Raw genomic sequence first — 18,445 nt, 5'->3', positions numbered from 1 at the left:
TCCCAGGGAAGCAATAGGGACTGGGAGCAAATTGGGAAAGGTCTGGTTTCACCCCAGCCCCTGTTTGTATAAATAATCTGCAAGGGAAAAGCTGGACTGATGAGTAAAACACTTGTGCTCGCCTTCTCACTCAAATTAAGGGTCTGGATGTAACCTAGTGTGTACACAAGCTCTGCTGAAGAGGGAATCCCAACGCATTTTGGGGGTCTGACCCCAGAAATGCCTGACTGCCCCCAGCTCCCACAACAGGGGAATTTCAGCTTCCAAACTGAAGGAAGGTTGGTTGTGAAAACCTACCTACGGGGGTTCAGGGCTGGACCCTGGCGTCCCAGACACTAAACCAAGGTGCACGAGGTCACAGAGCTCCCTTTGGGGTCAGGAAGATGTGCAACAGCCAGGACAACATCTCTGGGAGGCTCTCACCATCCTGCTGGGTGAGGCAATTTTGGGGATGTTCCCGGAGCTTGGCTGATACAGCCAGTGCAGGCTGGTGGGTCACGGAGCCAAAGTAGGGCCGGGGCATTTGGGTGCTTTGTGGCCTTTTCAGAGGTTTTACTGTAGGGCCACATGTCACTCACTGGAAAAGGTTTTTTTCAGAGGACGGAGGAGGAGTGGGGAGGCTGGCCAGGGGGGGACGAGGAGGAAAAATTTGGTGAAGGAGGAGGGGTGGCTTTCATGGCTCCGAGCGCCTGTGGAGCGCGCAGCCGCCGGGAAGGAGGACCCTGCCCTGCAAACAAGCTGCTTTTGTTGTGTCCCAAACAGGCCTAAATTAAGTTTGACAGAAAGAGGGCAGATTCACCCGCGCCAGGCCAACCCCTGGGCTCGGGCAGGGCCGGGCCGGCCTGAGGAGCTTCGGTGCAGCGGTGCCAAATGTCGCCCCGGTGCGAGGCGTGAAGCTCCACGAGGCAGGAGGTGCCGTGCGGCCGAGGAGGGCCCCGTTAATCATCCCGGTGCCTTCAAAAAGCAGCTTCCTCCCAGCAGCGCCCGGCCCGGCCCGAAGGCCGCCATCGCTCCGGGAAAAGCTGCCTCCGGAGCGCTCCCTGGGCCGGCTCCCGCCCCGCTCCCGGGCATCTCCCCGGCCCCGCGCCCGCCCTGGCACGCCGTGCCAGGCGTGGAAAACCAGCCAGCTTCTAAACAGTTAACGCTGACAAAACCAGACGGCTTGAGTTCCCTCCTTCCCCAGATCGCTCCTGGTGTAATTCACCCCCCTAAAACGATATAAAATTATCCTCCTCCCCTGACCTCGCCCGGGTTGTCCTCGCCGCTGTCCTCCCGTCCTCCCTCTCCCTCCGGCCGCCCTCCCCGTGCCCCCAGCCTGCGCTGGCGTGGCCGGCCGGGAGCGGCGTGCCCACCGTGTGCCCGGCGCTGGGAGCTCCCACCACGTTTGCTGCGGCTGCCATGTTGAATTGCAAATCCGACATGATTTGACATATTTTTCCCCCCTCGGTGGTGCCCGGTGGGGAGTTAAGGAGCGCGCGGGTGACACGCACCCAGCCCCGGGTGGCTCTCGGGGACGTCCCGGGTGGTGGGGCGAGGGCGGGGAGAGAAATCACCCTCCAGTGCTGCTCCAAACACTGCACGTAGGGACCTGCCTGTCTGCTATACATCCCTCTATAGGAGACCGATTAAAGTCGGGTGTTTTAGCACCAAGGGCCAGAGGATTCGGCGGGAAGGGGTTTCGGGGAGAAGGCAGGTTACAGCAACAACAAAGCAACGGAGCAACTGGAGGAACAAAACGTTATTTCAAATCGAAAGCAAAAAAAAAAACCCCAACCGAACGAACAAAAAAAAAACCAAAAAAAAAAACAAAACCAAAATTAAGAGTGAGGTTCGATTTCGTACCAAGGCAGCAAGAGAGACGCACCGTGGAAGAGAGTGGTTTTGTTGTAGAGTAGTGGCTGGATTTAGCTCCGCTTATCCGGACAATCATCGGGGAAGGATCCTTTTCCGAGAAAGGCCAGTTTGAGTGAGACAGCTTTTTTTTTCCCTTCTCTCGCTCGCTCTCTCCCCTTTCCTTCTCCTCGCAGCTCAACGCCAAGAAATGGGCGGTGCCTGGATGCCAGGCTCCATCCGAATGAGACACCCAAGGCCAACGGAGGCTGGCACAAAGGCGAGCTGGCAGGAATTCCTGCACTCGGAGCCGCGCGCCTGTGGGACGAGCCCGCCACCTCCCAAAAAATCAACCTCCGACACCGCCCGCTCCGGAAAGTTGCCCCGTTGGGCTCGAGAACGCCCCATGAGGCTCAAGCACAGGGCAAAAAAAAAGGACAAGGGGAGGAAAAAAAAAATCCAAGACCTTTCTTTGCCTCGACACAGGTTAAACAAAAGGCCTAGGGAGGTGGATTATTTTTTTTCCGCCCTCCCCATGCTCCTTTTCCCGCCTGCCCATGCCTCTCCTCCCTCCTCTTGTCCTCCATTGCCATCTCCCTCGCCCGCCGCCCCGGCGTCCAGGCAGAAATGAGCCCTTGGCTCCCTCCTTCCTGGTTTTAGCACGACAGGAGGTGGCGGGTCCTTGAATAGGAACACACACACCCAACGCGAGAGGGACCCGATGGGGGGAGAAAAAAAAAGGGGACAAAAAAAATTTATATACATACAAACAACAACCCACCCACCATGGAGGACGGTTGGGAGCAGTCGCTGCCAAGGGTGGCGGATTGGGGGCGGTTTGGGTGCCAGGGGGTATTTTTGGCCTTATTTTGTTGCTGCTGTAGCACCTGGTTTGTGCCGATTGTAAAAGGGAGTCGCGTCGGGTTGGGGAAGGGAGCGGAGGGGGGGCAGCTGGGGTTGGTAGCGCTGCTGGGGAGATGCCAAAAAACCAAAACAAAACACGTTTTCATTTTGTCTGCACCAGCCTGGGCGCAGGCGAGCGCGGGAGAGAGGGAGGGAGAGGGAGGCGCACGCCAACAGAAACCCGCCGCGCTCAGACGCGGGCCTGCGGCCACGTCCCTCCGCAGCCGCCCCAGCAGCCGTTCCCGCTCCCTCGTCCCCCTCTCCCTGCCCACCCGGCTTCGCCTGCCAAGTCCGAGTTGGCACAGCTCCCCCGGCTGCGCCGAACAAAGCCGTCACCCATCCCCGAGCCGGCGCTGACAGTAAGCAAAGTGACAGGCGCATCTTCCGCATGTTAATCCAAACGGCAAGAAGGCGAACGAGCAGCGGAGGCCCCCCCTTGCCATGCACACACACCCCCCCCCTCCACCGACCCACGCACCCCACCCTTGGCACCCGACGGCCCCGATGGCCTCGTGCCGGGATGGCGAGGCCCCTGCCGGCGGGAGCACCGAAGCCTCCTCGTCGGCGAGGTTTAAATCGAGCCGAAGCCCTGCTCGGCGGGCAAACGAGGCCACTCGGCATCTGCTGTACCTGTTCCCGCTGCCTTCATCTCGCCTTGGAACCGTGACAAGAGCGCACTCGCCTCTGGTGGGCTCTCAAAGCCGCGGGTCTGTAACCCTTTGCAGGAAGTTGGCACCGATCCCAGGTAGGACTTTACTCCCCGGCTCTCGCTCTCTCCCCCCACCTCCGCCTCCCGCTCCCTCCCCTCCGCTCCCCCACCCATCCTGTCCCTTGGGCCCCTCTTGCGTCCCCCAAAACACCACGCGGCCCCCGCTCCCCCTCCGCTGTTCGCCCGCCTCGTCGGCCGGGGGTAACGTGGGGGGGGCGGCCGACGGCTGCTGGGTGCCCACCGAGCCCCTCGCGCCCACCGCCCTTGCACACGTACCCTGGAAGGATGACCTGGGCAAGACAGAGAACAACAACTTCCTGCTCTGGCTCCCTAAAACGCCTGTTTCCACGCAGGGTTTAGGCAGCGCGGCGAGACGGGGGGAGCTGGGAGGAGGTTTGGGGGTTTGTCGTCATTGAACCAGGCTTTTTTTCCTTTCCCTTTTTTTCCCCCTTTTTTCTTCTTTTTTTTAGCCTTTTTTGCCTTTTTTTTAGCCTTTTTTCTATTTTTTCTGCCTTTTTTTCCTCTTTTTTTTTTTTTTGGTGCCTTTTTTTTCTGGGTTTTTTTCCGAAACATATATTTTTGCCCGGCAGCCCAAACCCAACGCAAGAGGAAAGGGGGGGAAGAGAAATCAAATGGGAAGAGAATAGCTCCAAGTCGGCAGGACAATGCACGGGAAACGGGGAGATTAGAGTAGCTCTCGAAATCCATCACGCCCGCCCCGTTTCTGAACCGTTCGCCCCCGCGCCTCGTCTTTTTTAATTCTCCCAGCTCCTGAATTATTCCAGTCCACGAGCGGGAGGAGAGCGCACAGTCCAGAGTCCCTCAGAGCTGCCAAGAGCATTGCAACAGGAAAGAAAGGAAGCGAGAGAGGGAGAGCCAGGCAGAGCCCTCACAATCGAGCAGCGAGAAGAGCAAGGAGAAATTAACATCCAATTAGTGCCGTGTTTAACGAGGGAGACAGAGGCGGCTGTTGTTTTATTGCCCTGTTCTTTTCAGGCGCATCTGACAGGCAGCAGGGAAGGCACCCCTGCTCCGGGTGACGTCATCATATTTTATTTTTTAATTATTTCCCCCCCCCCTCCTCCCCCCACGTCTTTCCTTCTTTAAGTTTCGCACAGACGATCTCGGCAACTCGGCCAGGGGAAATTTGGGACTTTCTCGCATTCAAGCCACCGGCTCCCCCCTTCCACCTCCAGCCTCTCCCCCCCTCCGTCCACCGACACCAACCCCGGAAAAATAACCGCGCCAACCCACCCCAAAGTCTTTGTTCTTCCAAATGTAAAAAGGAAAAAAAAAGAAAAAGGAAGGAAAAAAAAATAATAAACGTCGGGATGAGAGCCGGAGGGAGCCCGGAGGAGGTTTCTCCGCGTGCGCGTCCGAGTGCGTGCGTGCGTCGGTCCCCTCTCCCGTCCCTCTCCCCAGACGCTCGCTCGCCTTGTAAAACTTTGCGGCATGTGACGCTGCTCCGGCCTCCTCTGGCAGCCTGACAAGAGCCGCCCGGCCGCAGAACGCAGGCGGCTTTTAAGGGAGAAACTCCATTCCGAGGGATTAGAGGATTCACATGCTCCCAGCGAGGGCCGGCGCCTCCAACAACGGCGGCACCGGTGGCGATGCGGACCCTCGCCCCGCCAGCCCGGCCGTGGGGTCACAGCAGGGGGAGAGGAGCTGAGTTTAAAGCTGGGGAGGCTTTTTCCCCCTCCTGCCTCTCCCCCAGAATGGGGGGCCCAGTGCCGTTCAAGAGCCAAGGGAGGTGCATGGGGACCACGGTGGCCGCAGGGAAAAGAGTCTCGGCCCATCCCATGTTGCCACCTCTTCCCCAAAAGGCCCAGGTCTCCTCAGGGCGGGATAAAACACCGCTGGCTCCCCACGAGAGCACTGCCATCCCAGGGGGGGACAGGACGGCTCAGCCTGGGGGGATTTGAGGGAGTTTCCCCACCCAAAAAGGCCTGAAGCAGGCAAGGTAGAGCATTTAAGCAGCTTCCCCACATTCTTCCCATCCTCTTACCGGCCACCAGCAATGGATGGAGCTGCCACTGCCATCGTGGCAGGTCAGGGCACCGTGCTGAGCTTTCCTGTCGTGCCCTTCATGGCCTCTTCTCCTTGTTTCCAGATGGGATTTCCCTTGTTTAGGGGGGAATAGTGCAGTAGGACCCAGCTCCTCCAAAACCCCCTGCTCTGGATGAAGGCCATCCCAGAGGACTGCCCCGCTCACAGCAAGGACAGGGCCAACTGAAGACAAGGGGACAGGGACAGGGCCACCATGCCACTGGTGCCTGGGTCCAGCCCAAGTCCCCACCCTCAGCATTTCCTGGCACCAGCCGTTCTCACCACCCTGGTGGCAGGATCTCCTCTGTGAGGGTTATTATCTTACATATATATGTGTTTTTTTTAAGGAATTATTTGCCTACGTGGAGCTCGGCGCTGCGGCAGAACAGCGCAAACAGCCTTATCGAGGGCAGCGCTGCCGCAGGGCACTTCCTCATGCACGGCTGCAGAACGGGGCCCTCCCTCACTGCCAGGGGGGTTGGCAGCCCCTGGCCTTCCCGCTGACCAGGCACCAGGGTGACGGACACCATACGATCCCAAGAAGAGGTTTTCTGGGATGTTTCCCCCCTGGCTCTGCGGCGGGAGAGCAGCGTGGCCGGGAGGGGCTTGGACTGAACTGAAAGGTCTTTAGCAGGACGGTTCTGCAGGGAAAGGGAGAGGACGGTGTAGTCCTCAGCTGCACTTCCCTGGGCACAAAGGCTCCACCAGCATCTCGCTGCTCCCTAAATCCTGCCAGACCCAAGCATCCAAGCTCTGCGGAGAGACAGACCAGCCTTGACCTGAGATTCCCTCTCCCGGCTGCGGTCGCTGCCTCCCTTCTCCCCCCGGGCAGCCGGGAGCAGACGAGGCCAAAGTCCCGGCAATCTCTGTTTTCCACTGAAGGCTGATAAGCCGCACAGGCACGGAACGGCCGCGATCCCCACCCATCCCAGTTTTGTGCAGAAGAGTCAATATTTAAACACAAGTTTGTTTCCTGGGTGGATAGAGGAGCGTTGGTGGGAGAAATCCCCGGCTCCATCCCGGGCGCCAGACACAAACCTCCTCCTTCCATCCCTTCATTTGTTCTCCCGACCACGTTTCACCCTGGATCCCCTCTCCTGTGAGGATGGGGCCCCATCCCCATTGGCTGAGCTGCTCAAGCACCAGCTGCAGGGCCAAACACTTGCTAATGGGCAGCGATTTAAGGAATGCTCAGGCAGGGTTTGGGTTGTGTCCTTGCCTGCTCCTGGTGCAGATGCTGTCCTTGCAGTGGGACACCTCAAACGGAGTGTGGGACGGGAAGAACCAGGGGTAGAAATGGGTAGAGGCGAGGAAATATTTAATCATCCTAAGAATGGCAGCCCCTGCCTCAAGGTAAGGCAGTGAACTGAAGGCTTTGAAACCTGGTTTTCATTTAAATTGAGTGAACAAAAACTATATTCAAGTGTTGTGTTTACAGCAAAGTTTGTGGGTCATGGAGAACTGGGCAGAAATTGCTGGCAGGAAGCTTGCTCTGGTGCAGGTTTAAGAAAATTCCTTAGGTAAATTCCTTAAGTAAATTCCTCAAAGGACAGGAAATAGCACTTTTCACTGCAGGGGCTGCAGCCAGGTTGTGCACAGGCTGCAGGAGGTTTCACAGGCATGTGACCAGCAGAAAGTGGCCCTAATTTGGAGGGTAAAGGTACATATTCCGGAGCAGGTGGTGTGTGATCTGGGAGATGCAGTGCCCAGTGTTGGAACAGGCAAAGGCCGGTGGGTGAGGATGCTGTGAGGGGGAAGATGGAGTGGCTGAGCCCACCTGACAGGTCTGAGAGCAGCAAAGGGTCTCCAACACCCCTTCCACAATACCTCAGGGTCAATTTTAACTCCAAAACCCCAATCCCATGTATATTGTTTCATGCAGCCAAGCCCTCTGCTGCCTCCACCCTCACTCCACGTGCACCCAATGCAGCTTGCTCAGCCTAAACCTCCTGACCTTCCACGGAGGTGAGGAAAACCAGGGGGAAACTGAGTTTGTAACGGCTGGTTTAGCTCTGCTTTGGGGAAAACACCAAAGGAAGTGCCTGTCTTAAACTGAAACCTTCCCTGAGAGAGCCTGTCATGCAGAAAAAAAAAATCACACTTTAAAAAAACAACAAACCAGGAACACCCAAGAGTTGTTTTATAGCTGTATTTTGGAGCATAATTAAATCCTCTTTGAAATCATCTCTGGTGTTAGGGAACAGGTCCATGCATTATTTAACTTCTGTTACTGTAGCACAAATGGGGAGGGAGGAAGGGAGAGAGGACAGACAGGACCAACTTCACTACACCGAAGGGAGCTGGGTGGGGACTGCCAGTCCCAGCAAGTACCACCACTGTCCTGCAAACCCTGCCTGGGAAGTGTGGATTGACCCTGTCTGATGGAGAAAAACGCTGTGTGATGGCAGGCCGGGGTCCCCAGAGGACCAGGATGAGATGTGACCCCAGCTGGTGCTGCTGCAGCACACAGGAACCTGCTCATGGACCCCACAACCTCTTCCCAGGGAGTGCAGCATCACCTCTGTGCAAAAGACTGCTTCGTGGGGGAACCAAAATGGGGAAATCTGCCTGGCTGCCATCACAGCACAGACTGGTGCAAAAAACCTCTTGTCTGAGCACAAATCCTGCCCTGATGCCACCCGTGAGCTCTGTTACACAGAGCCAGCCGTGCTCCTGTGAGCCCTTAAACCTGATGCCTTGTGAGCCTTTGGCCAGCTCCAGGTTTACTCCTTTATTCCAGGCAGCCCTGGACCGGGTGCCCCTGCTGCCCTGAGCCCTTTGTGTGCAGCACTGGCATCCAGTGCCTCCGTGTCCATCAGTGAAGGGGGAATGCTGGGGTTTGGGAGCCCAGCAGGGCTCCTGGTGCTGCTGCCTGGGAGATGCCCATCAAAGCAGTCGGGCCAGTCCAACCCAGCTCCCCTCCCTGCCTGCCCAGCCCACACCAGCAGCTCTGTTGGGTGAACTTTAAATACAAAGATCCTTCCCAAAGCAGTGACATCAGCAGCATATATCCCTCCCCAAGCACTCTCTCCATGTCCATGTCCCAACACTGCCCTGAGCTGAGCTGCACCTGTCTCTTTGGGACTCTGCTGTTCTTTGTAGTGGGATTGTTTCCCTTCTCTGTTTTGATCCTATAATTTCCCTCTCACACCCATGGGAGGTGGGGTGTTTCCAGGTGTTCAGGGACCCTCAAACCTTAAATATGGATCCCAGGTTGATCTTGCCCAGGATGAGCTCCCTGCCACACCAAGGTGTGCCCTCTCCAGAAGGATGAGGCAGGAGGGTGGTCACTTGGCATAACCTTTGCAGTGAGGTGACCTTGGATCTCCTGCTGCTTCTCAGCTCGGGCAGCACGAAGCAGTCTTTTGTCCCTGCAGCTCCTTTAGTACCTGGGCATTTTCTGGATTCCTGGACTTCTCCAGTGACTCCAGAGCTGCAGCCTGGACCAAAGAGACAAGACAACGCCCTTCTGCTCTCTCTGCTACACATCCCAGTCGAGACAGCCATGAGGATGGAGCTTTGGTCCAGCTGGAGCCTGAAGCCAGATGTCCAGAAGCCAGTCTGTCACTGGCCTTGCTGGAGAGGAGGTGTCAGTTCTGGCACCGTGGACTTCGGATCGGAGAATAGAAATATTACACATATCGAAACAAGCTTGGGGTTTCTGGAGGAGTCCACGTCCATCAGCTGTCCCTGCCCAGGATCAGTCGATGGGGAAGGAGGCAGCTGGGATGGGAGCCCTGCGGAAGAGCAGGCTGGAGCCACGGAACAGCTGCCCCTGTGGGGGAGAGTGAGCACGGGGTCAGGGCAGCCATGCCGAGGGAACTGCAGCTGGTTTAGCAGGGACTGACTCGTGCCCAGGGCAGGGCTGAAAGGTCTGGGCACCCTGGGCTGCCATGGAGGAGTAAGTGGTGTTTCAGCCCTGTGGGTGCTGGAGTTGGGCATTTCCCTCTGGGATGATGGATGGAGAGGGGCAGAGACCCTTTGCTGCAATGCACTGGCTGAAAGTTTGCAGGCTGCAAGCTCGGGACAGGTAACGGGCGGACCTGCACTGCCACGGCTGGTACCAGTGCCAAACCAGAGGGATAGAAGCAGGTTACAGAGCACTTCTGGGGAATGCTGGAGCCCTTGGGAAGGAGCAGAGGGAGCCCAAAGCCCAGCGTGTGCCCCGCTCCCTCACCTGAGCACTGAGGTACCTCCAGCAGTGGATCCAGGATGTGAAGGCGGGAGCGTAGGGAGGGAGGCCGGCACGCAACCTGCGTGGCAACAAGGAACAGCTGAGGGATGTCACGTTATCCAGACAGGTAACACAAGAGCAGCAGTGAGTGTAAGTGAGGACACAGAAGCAGTGTCTGCACTGGGCTGGCGGCCAAATGACCAGCTCGTTATTTACAATGCACCAGATCATGTAATTTAATTACCCCTGGAGTGTACAAACAAGGAGCGTTACCTGGATACGTTAAGAGTCCAGGACTGTATCTACACCCTCAAGAGCCAGAAGATACTGAGAAAACACTCCACCAGCTGCTTGGATCCCTTTCCCATGAGCACGAATGCAGAAGATTTCCTGCAGCAGTGGGATCAGGAAGGCAAGCCTGGTCCTGCTCCTGTCTGCACCCATCACTGCAGTAAGAGCTCTGCTTCCCTCGTGCCCCTCCCTGGAGCCAGCACGGTCCCTTTGATCCCTCTGCCTCCAGTCTAGCTCAGGTTGGACCACACCACCATGACTCTCCCTATTTCTCTCCACTTGAGCTTTTCTGCTGCTTGTGTCTGTGCCCTCTGATCTAAAATTATAAGCAACCTGGGACAGGAAACGAGCCAGCTCTGCGAGGTGCCACAGAGTTTATGGTTCTGTAGGAAAGCTTTACGGTCGTTAGCAGCGGGTTCAAACAAGGGGCTGCAAGAAAGGAAGGGAAAGCTTTAGATCTCAGTGTGAGGGACATACCCACAGTTGTTCACTGCCATGAGATCTCCCACGAGAAGGAATGGGTACGTCAGCATGCTCACAGCGATCTGAAAGCACAGGAGAACAGTAGCCTCTCTAATGCTCACCATGTCAAAAAAGCTATCTCCAGCTTTTGCATGTTATCCTCATTTGGATGTAAAGTACAGACCAGCCTTTGCCCTCAGACCACAACCTCTCAGGTCCCAGATGGCAGGAAGAGGGGAAAGGACATGGCAGTTGCCTACGTACCCCCATCACAAACTTTGTGTAGCTCCGGATCACTGATGCCTGGCTGAACTGCAAAGAGAAACCACAGGGGTTGAGGAGGAGAGGGATGACACCAGGCTGTCACAGTCACTGTGTGACACCCCCTGTGCCTGAGGAGAAGGGCATGGGGCAAAGGAACAAGGCAAAAAGCAACAGCAACCATGCTGCACCCCAGCTGAGAGCCTGGGAAGGCATTTGCTGTCAAATCTGATCCCCCAAACTGCAGGTGAGGCACAGCCCTGAGCAGCGCCTTCAGCCCTCTCACAGGGATGTACCCAAAGCCAGGTATCTGTATTAAATCAGCCCCTGCTTCCCAGTAACTCCTTCCAACTGCAGGTGCCTGGTCCAGACCCCAAACCCTCCATGGGGCACTTCCACTCACGTTATCGTCCACTGCGTAGGTGTTGATGAAATGAGCCACGAGGTTGCAGCACCAGAGGAAGATGACATCCCCCAGGATGTGAGGGACTAAACCACTGCAACGGCAAAAGGAGGGGTGTGAGGTGCAGGAGGGTCCCAGTGCCACCTTCTGAGGTGCCCAGCCCTCCTTCCCTCCACCAGCACAAAGGACACCCACTCCTCAAAATGCATCTTTACTTTGGGAGGAACTGAAACAGAGAAAAAGGTTTCAGGGAAGAGATCTCCCAGCCTTCACTCAGCTCTAGAGTGAGAAGTGTTTGCAATCTGTTGTTTGAGCATGACTCAACTCCCCTTGTTCTATCTCAAAATCCCTCCTTGGCCCAACTCCTGCTCAGAAACCCAAGCAAGACACAGATGAAGTGGTTTCCATTTTTCCAGATGCTTTTTTGGATGCAGGATTCTCATTGTGGAATCTCCCTTCTTTTAGAGATCAAAATGACAGGGATTGTTCCTGCACAACCCACTCCACTGAAAAGTGGGATTAACTGGGGGCAGCACTTGTGTCCTTCTGATTTTTCCCAGTCCCTGCTGCTCCCAGGAGCACAGTTCTTTGGTTTATGCCTCCCACCAACACACCAGAGCTCCTAGCAGCGCCAGCACCCCCAACTTCTGCAGATAATGGCACTAAAAACATTAACAAAACATTCCAAAGGGTTTCTCCAGTTTGCTGGTGCTTTGGCAGCATCTGTTGCACCAGTGCAGCCATCGAGCACAGGGTGTCCTGCTTTTGCAGGGCTTGTTCCACCACAAAAGGATCCAGGTGTGCGTTAAAACTTGTGTTTCACCAGCAGATGTGGTCACTTCTTCTGAAAATGAGCCTGTTGAGAGCCACACGAGCGTTTGCTGGGCTGGAAAGAGCCAACTCCAAGCACTGATTTATTCATTTCCTCCCAAACACGACACTGCCTCTTGGAGCAGGGGACCAGTTTTCTTTCCTGCTGTGGTTGCTGCAGCAGCAGAGCAGCAATTGGGACTCTGATCCAGCGTGCTGTGCTGGCACTTTTTGGAGACAACCTCTGTATTTTCAAGGCCCTGGCAGCTCTGGGGATGCAGCTGAGGTCTCAGGGACCAAGCACAGCAGAAATCTTCAACAGAAGATCCGCTGGCTTAAAAGATGTGAGACGTGAGAGCAGCAGACAGGACAAAGAAATCAAAGCCCTCTGGTCCCAAAGAGATGGTCTGCTTTGTGTTTGGCTTTCAGCCTTTGTAAAAAACATCCTTTCTCTAACTCAAATTCAAGTCTGAAGCCCCTGAACTGCTGCAGATACGATGGGGGTTTAATAAAGTCCAGAAACAGAAAGCTGGGCCAGGGGAGCCACGTAAGGAAAACCTCACCGCTGTGTTGACAGAGAATTGGATTGTTTGTTCCACTTGCAATAAGGATCTCATCCTTTCCTCCCCTCCAAAATAATGACAGATGCTGGCCCTGAGCTTATGGGATGCTGGAGACCAGGGAGAAAACTGCAGAAAGGGACTAAACAAACCCAACAAGCCAAAGGCATCAGGCCTGAAAACCCCTCCTGAAACTTCAGAGCTGCCTTTACTATTATTGCCATAAGAAAGTCAGTAGTACAGTTCTCACACCTGGTGAGATGTTCAACATCTGGACTAGGAATGTTTTTGGAAGATGATGAAAAGCTGGAACAGCAACAGGCAGATGAGGAAGCCTGAATGATGTACAGTGATGTGATCCAGGGGGAGGAAACCCCAGTGCAAAAGACAAATCACCTTTGAGCTGACCATGCACAGCAGCTTCAGAGCTCAGGGAACACCTTTCTGGCCTGGCAGGAGCCTGCTGCAGATAGGAGGGGAAAGGAGATAAAGACTTTTTGGGGGTGGACTTATCTCTAGCCAGGCACTCGTTCAGAGAGTGTGTGCTGCTATTATTGCTGTGTAGGGGTTATAAGACCACAAGAAACAAGTGCACTGTGATGATTTTAAGGGAGTGGATGTGCTGGGATTGCACCAGGAGGGCTCAGAGGAGAAACCCAGCAGATTGGTCCTTCAGATGCAGTTTGTGTTCCCCTCACAGCAGTGGGATTTCCTAACAGGGTTATAGAGCATGTAGAACTTCAGAGCCCTCCTGAGACAATTTGGGTTGTGTTAAAGCCTTTCCTGTGAACTAATTAGGCGACCAGGAGTGTTTATTTTATGTGGATGGAAGGGAATGTGGCGGCTGCTTTCATATCACTTCCTTGGGAGGTGGAGGGTTGTGGGCAGCCTGCTCCAACCAAACCCCACACTCAGGGACTATCCCAGAGGAACCTGGATTTAATGGAGGAGATGTGGAGCTGCACAGCTTAGCTGAGAAGATGCAGTGACACTCAACTGATGGGGGCTCTGCAGACCCCTGGCCCTTTCCTCACAAGACCCCCGTGATTGCTTCCCTCTTCCTGATGCATTCAGGTTTCAGCTGGAGGCCTACATTTTGTCATTGCAGAGCCAAAGGCATCCTGAAAACCCCTCCTGAAATTTCAGAGCTGCCTTTACTATTATTGACATAATACAGTGAGTTATCTCCCCACCACAAGCAGAGACAGCAGGTGGTTCTTCTTTTGTGTAGATGTGAAAAAGAAAGGCAGGAAGCATTAATTAAGGCTTCAAGCAAAAAGGTGTCCACTAAACTTCCATTTCAGTGATGCCACCAATTTGCCACCTTCCTGGAAGCAGCTGGAAGCATCTTTCAGCTCCTCCTGGTCCAGGCAGGAACGCTGCTGAGCCAAGGCAGCATCACACTCCCACCACACAGGTAAACCTGCTGCCACCAGCTCATTACAAGCACTCACTGAGCCCTGCAGACCAATGTGCTGCTTATCCAGGCCCTGGCTTTCATTTCAACAAGGGACCTTATTGTTGCACTTGATCTTGGTGCCTGTTGCACAAACAAATGCTCTAAATGGTTCACTGAAACACAAAGAAGGGTTAAGGGAAAAAGGAAGATAAGAAAAAATACAGGGTTTCCTCTGGGTTCTGAAGGTTTGATTGAAGATAAGATCTGGGGCAAACTTAATGGCCAAACAGGAGCCCTGTCAAAGGCACAGATTTAATCTGTGCTCAGGGGGGTGATGTGAGAGTCCCTTGGTCAGACAAGGTTTCAGCTCAGTGTGGCTCTGGCTGAGGTTGGCAGAGCAGCCAGGAGAGCCATCGGTGTCTTTGGACCGTGGGAGAAAATATTTAAACAACTCACGTACACAAAGAATCCCAGGATCCCTTCTTCCTTAAATATCCTGCCAATGGCACTGAACACACCACTGCCAAGAAAGGAAAAGAGCTGTGAGCGTGCAGGGGTTGTTCCATCCCTGCCCTGTGCAGCTTCACATGCAGCCCCCAGCCATAGCAGTGCCTCCCCAGCCATCATTCCAGCAGAAGGCAGCTTGTTCTCCTCAAACCAGGAAGGTTTGAGGGAAGGAAGGTCATGTCTGCACTCTCCCAGTCTCCAATAACACCCAGGACAACACTCACCCTGCAGACAACTGTTTAATGCTGAAGGTACAAGAGCTCTGCGTGGCTTTGTGTGAGTGGACACAAGTGCCACAACCACAGCACATGACATGGTTTGATTCTCAGCCCAAGGACCCTGTCCTGCCTTTGGGAACTCACACTGGCTGTCATGGGTTAGCTGCAATCCTGTCTAGCACACTTCCATGTGACTGCAGAGGGCCAGGTATTGCTGGAAAAAACTTGGAAAAATCCTGCAATGCTTTGTATTATCTCCTCTGCCTCCCTGCTGCCTTCTCTTTCCATTAACACATAAAGCAAAAAGGCTGTGTGATCAGCAAGGTGAGTTACAGCCCCCAAACCCCACAGGCACAAGGTGGAACAGTGGTGTGATAGAACCAGCCTTTCCATGTCCCCTCACCCTGCAGTCACCCACCCTCTAACCACAGCTCAGATTCATTTTTTGCTCTCCCAAACCTCCTGGGTTGCTGTATTTCTCATGGCATGGGAGCACCTGGCACCCCTGACCCCCAGATCCTCCAGAGGTGCAGCCACTCACCTGTATTTGACTTCCCGGCCCACAAACTGGACCATGCAGCGCATGGAGATCACTGGGAGGAAAGAAACACAGGGCTGGTAAAGAAACAAATCCAGTTTGGCTTGCAATGGATGTGAAGGAAAATTCAGCCTGACCCTCCTGCTCTCCCTTCCCTCAACTCACAGCACGTCCAGCTCCTCTCAGTGCTCCTCATCACTGCAAGACTCATTAGAAACGGGTGCCTTTGCTGGGCCTGTAAGTGGTGGGAAGGATTTTGTAGAATCACAGAGAGGTTTGGGCTGGAAGGAACCTCATAGATGATCTTTTTCCAAACCCCCTGCCACAGGCAGGGCCACCTTCCACTAGCCCAGGTTGCTCCAAGCCCTGTCCAACCTGGCCTTGGACACTTCCAGGGATGGAGCAGCCACAGCTTCTCTGGGCAACCTGTGCCAGGGCCTCCCCACCCTCACAGGGAAGAATTCCTTTCCAATATCCCATCTAGCCCTGCCCTCTGGCAGTTTGAAGCCATTCTCCCTTGTTTTGTCACTCCAGGCCCTTGTAAAAGTCTCCCCCCAGCTCTCTTGGAGGCTCTTTAGGTCCTAGAAGGCTGCTACTGGCCCTAACCCCAGTGGGATCTCTGGGACAAGCTCTTGGATGAACGGGAAGAGAGCAGCTCATCACTGGGTTGGCTTAGTCCCTGATGCCAACCCAGGCATCAGCCTTGTATGACAGAGGAGTGTGAGTAAAGAGGGTTTTGGGGTGATCCTCAGCCTGGAGGGGGCTGCCAGGGGGAGGGACAGGACTCACCGTGCAGCGGATGTGAGACAACCCGGGACACACACTGCATCATCATCTCGTGGGATGTCTGGGGAGAGCAAACACACCTGGATGAAAAGCTGTGCTGCTCCACCTGCACAGATCAGGCCCTTTCCCTTAATGTGGGGAAACCCATTTTGGGTCCCTCTTGAAATCTGTTCTTCGTGGCAAACCTCTATTCCTATGAAGTATTTCATGGCTGGACACCACGGACTTCTCACCCTGAGTTTCTCTCCAAGAAATCTCACCCACAGACAATGGCTTGAGCTTCCTTTGCTCTCCACATCCCCAGTGGGATCTCCCCATCACTCATTAACGTGCAATATCCACTTCTCACCTCTCTGACCACTTTCCTAAGGGAAGTTTTCACATCATCCTTGTTAGACACGTGCTCCATGTCTTCCAGTGGAAAAGCCTGAGTGGAGAAGGAAGAAACATGGTCAAAACTGATAGAGATGCTGCCCCACAATGTCTGAGAACAGGGGGAAACCAGGAACAGTTGTACTCTAGATGTGAGGAGAAGACAAAAAGGCAAGAAGGAATACAGGAGAAGGAAGGATGGAAAGTAAAATAGAAGAAGAGAGGGGTCATGAAACTGCTGACAAAAGCTAAAAGGCAAGGGAATGTTCATATTAAATTAAAATTAATTTAAAAGAAAAAAAGTTCTGGGGATATGGGTGCTGGAGGATTATTCCAAGCCCTTAGGACATGGAGAGGGATGGGTGCATTGGTCCTCCACGTGCAGTCCTGGCTGGCTGCAGGCACTTGCAGGCTCCCAGCTCTGCTGCAGTAGCACTGACTGACCCAGCAAGGTGATTAATGGAGAGAGAATCCGACCTTTACCTTCTTCACACTCCCCCTGGTGATGGTTGATAAAGTGCTTGAGATGAGGCGAGGAGTCAGACCACGGAAGAGGCCTCTTTTCCCATCCACTTCCACGATGTGTCTGGCTGGGTGAGTAAACACCAGGCTGCTGTCAGTCAGGGAGGGGTCAGCTCATGGAGAGACACCCCAAACACCTCCAGCACTCAGCCAAAACCACACCAGTCCCGCCATAAGTGATTTATTAATGTAACAGTTCTAAATAAGCTTCACACAGGATGCCAAGAATTCTTATTCCCTGCCATCTGTCTAATCTGGAAGGAAAGCTCCAGTATTTTGGGCTCCTTCTCATCTTTTGATGGTTTTGCTCACCTGAAAGGGCTACAAGGCAAGTTTGGACTGAACCAGGGTCGGGAGGGATCATCCCACGTGGTGTCACCAGGGATCATCCCACGTGCTGTGTGGTGTCACCTTCTCCCTCCACCCCCAGGGGTCAGATTCAGGGTTAATGTGGATCTCACAAACCCATGTTTAGTTCCTGCCCCACCCCCCCCTCCCAGGTAAACTTCCTCACAAAAAAAAGACAACAGATCCAATTTCTCCCTGACAGAACAAGGTGGGAGACAACCCACTGCGTGCTGGTGGGTACTGACTGCTCCTGATCCCCAACTGGTGCTGTCCAAGTGAAGCCAGGAGGGCTCTGCCCCCTCCATCACCCAACACTGTCCATCTGTTTGGAAAATGCATCTTCCAAAGGGCAGCATCAGAGCGTTTCCAGCCCTGGGTGTCTCGGGATGGGTTTCCAGTGCTCTTGCATTGCTCCTGTGCTGGTTCCCAACCCATGGGTGCTGCTGAGAGATTTTGGGATTGGCCCAACTCAGCTTTCAGGACTGTGCATTCCCCTTCCCCACAGCAAAACCTCTGTGACAGCAGGTCACAAAATATTCACCCACCTCTCCCAAAGAGAGCAAAATACTACTGTTTTTTTCCTTCTGAACATATTACCTTCTCTTTTCTTGGTCTTTCTGTCCCCTTAGGGCTCCATCTACAACAGCAATGAGCAGGGCAGGGGGGACAGGTTATTGCAGGGTTGTTTTGGAGCAGTGTTGGCAGGAGGGGACCTTCACTCACCGTAGGTGAAGAAGCCAGGCAGGTACAGGACCTTCCTTCCCAGCACATTTCTTCCAACAGTTGGAGGTAGTGGCTCGTGCCCAACCTGTGAGAGAAACCCCGTGAGCACGTCCCTGTCCTGGTGTTCCCAAAGCCTTGATCCAGCATCCACGAGCTGCCAAAGGGCCACATTGCCCCTATCACCCTCAGATACACGGGGATGCCATGACACAGGCAATTCCCGTTATATGGGGTCCCAAGGGTACAGGGGGCCCTGCTCCCCCATTTTAGGGGGTCCCTATTTCAGAGAGGTTCTCAGGATACCCACTATAGAGGGGTTTCCCATCCCTCCTTATATGGGAGCCCCCACTGCAGAGGGGATCCTCATCCCCCCCATTTTATAGGGGTCCCCACTGTACGAGGTGCCCTCATCCCCTGTCACAGGAGGGGGTCCCACTGCCCCCACTATAAAGGAGCCCCCACTGTATAGGGGGTCCTCATCCTCCTATTATACAGGCCCCCCATTTTTACACAGAGATCCCCATTATACACAGGGACCCTATCCCATTCCATATCGGGGTCCTCCATTCTACAGGTGCCCCCC

General features: G+C 54.5%; 2 protein-coding genes across 3 annotated transcripts in view; one reads left to right on the top strand and one right to left on the bottom strand.

Annotated features, from left to right (window-relative positions):
* The first annotated feature begins 309 nt into the window (after positions 1–309).
* The window catches only part of FGD2 (FYVE, RhoGEF and PH domain containing 2), a 30,368-nt gene continuing 12,232 nt past the window's right edge, over positions 310–18,445 (top strand). For both annotated transcript variants that reach the window (XM_027697745.1, XM_027697747.1), the window contains exons 1-2: positions 310–325; positions 9,575–9,580. The gene's annotated coding sequence lies outside the window, so the exon portion shown is untranslated. The remainder of the gene's footprint in view (positions 326–9,574; positions 9,581–18,445) is intronic.
* On the bottom strand, positions 9,107–18,342 carry MTCH1 (mitochondrial carrier 1). Its single transcript, XM_027697740.1, has 12 exons — positions 18,325–18,342; positions 17,863–18,016; positions 16,753–16,859; positions 16,247–16,324; positions 15,901–15,958; positions 15,115–15,166; positions 14,309–14,368; positions 11,080–11,173; positions 10,680–10,727; positions 10,431–10,498; positions 9,666–9,741; positions 9,107–9,263 (listed from the first exon to the last, which is right to left on the bottom strand). Exons 1-12 carry the CDS (start codon positions 18,340–18,342, stop codon positions 9,189–9,191), a joined length of 888 nt encoding a protein of 295 aa, XP_027553541.1. The 3' UTR covers positions 9,107–9,188.

The sequence above is a fragment of the Neopelma chrysocephalum genome, unplaced genomic scaffold (genome assembly GCF_003984885.1).
Source record: "Neopelma chrysocephalum unplaced genomic scaffold, ASM398488v2 Primary Assembly neopelma1_122, whole genome shotgun sequence".
Taxonomy (NCBI): Eukaryota; Metazoa; Chordata; class Aves; order Passeriformes; family Pipridae; genus Neopelma; species Neopelma chrysocephalum.
This window is presented reverse-complemented; position numbering and strand designations above follow the sequence as displayed.

Excerpts from the sequence above, each read along its gene's own strand:
- MTCH1 (XM_027697740.1), bottom strand. Across the intron at positions 15,167-15,900 it reads TGTCTCACATCCGCTGCACG|TGATCTCCATGCGCTGCATG; the intron begins GTGAGTCCTGTC and ends CTTTCCTCCCAG. Across the intron at positions 10,499-10,679 it reads ACACAAAGTTTGTGATGGGG|ATCGCTGTGAGCATGCTGAC; the intron begins GTACGTAGGCAA and ends CTGTGCTTTCAG.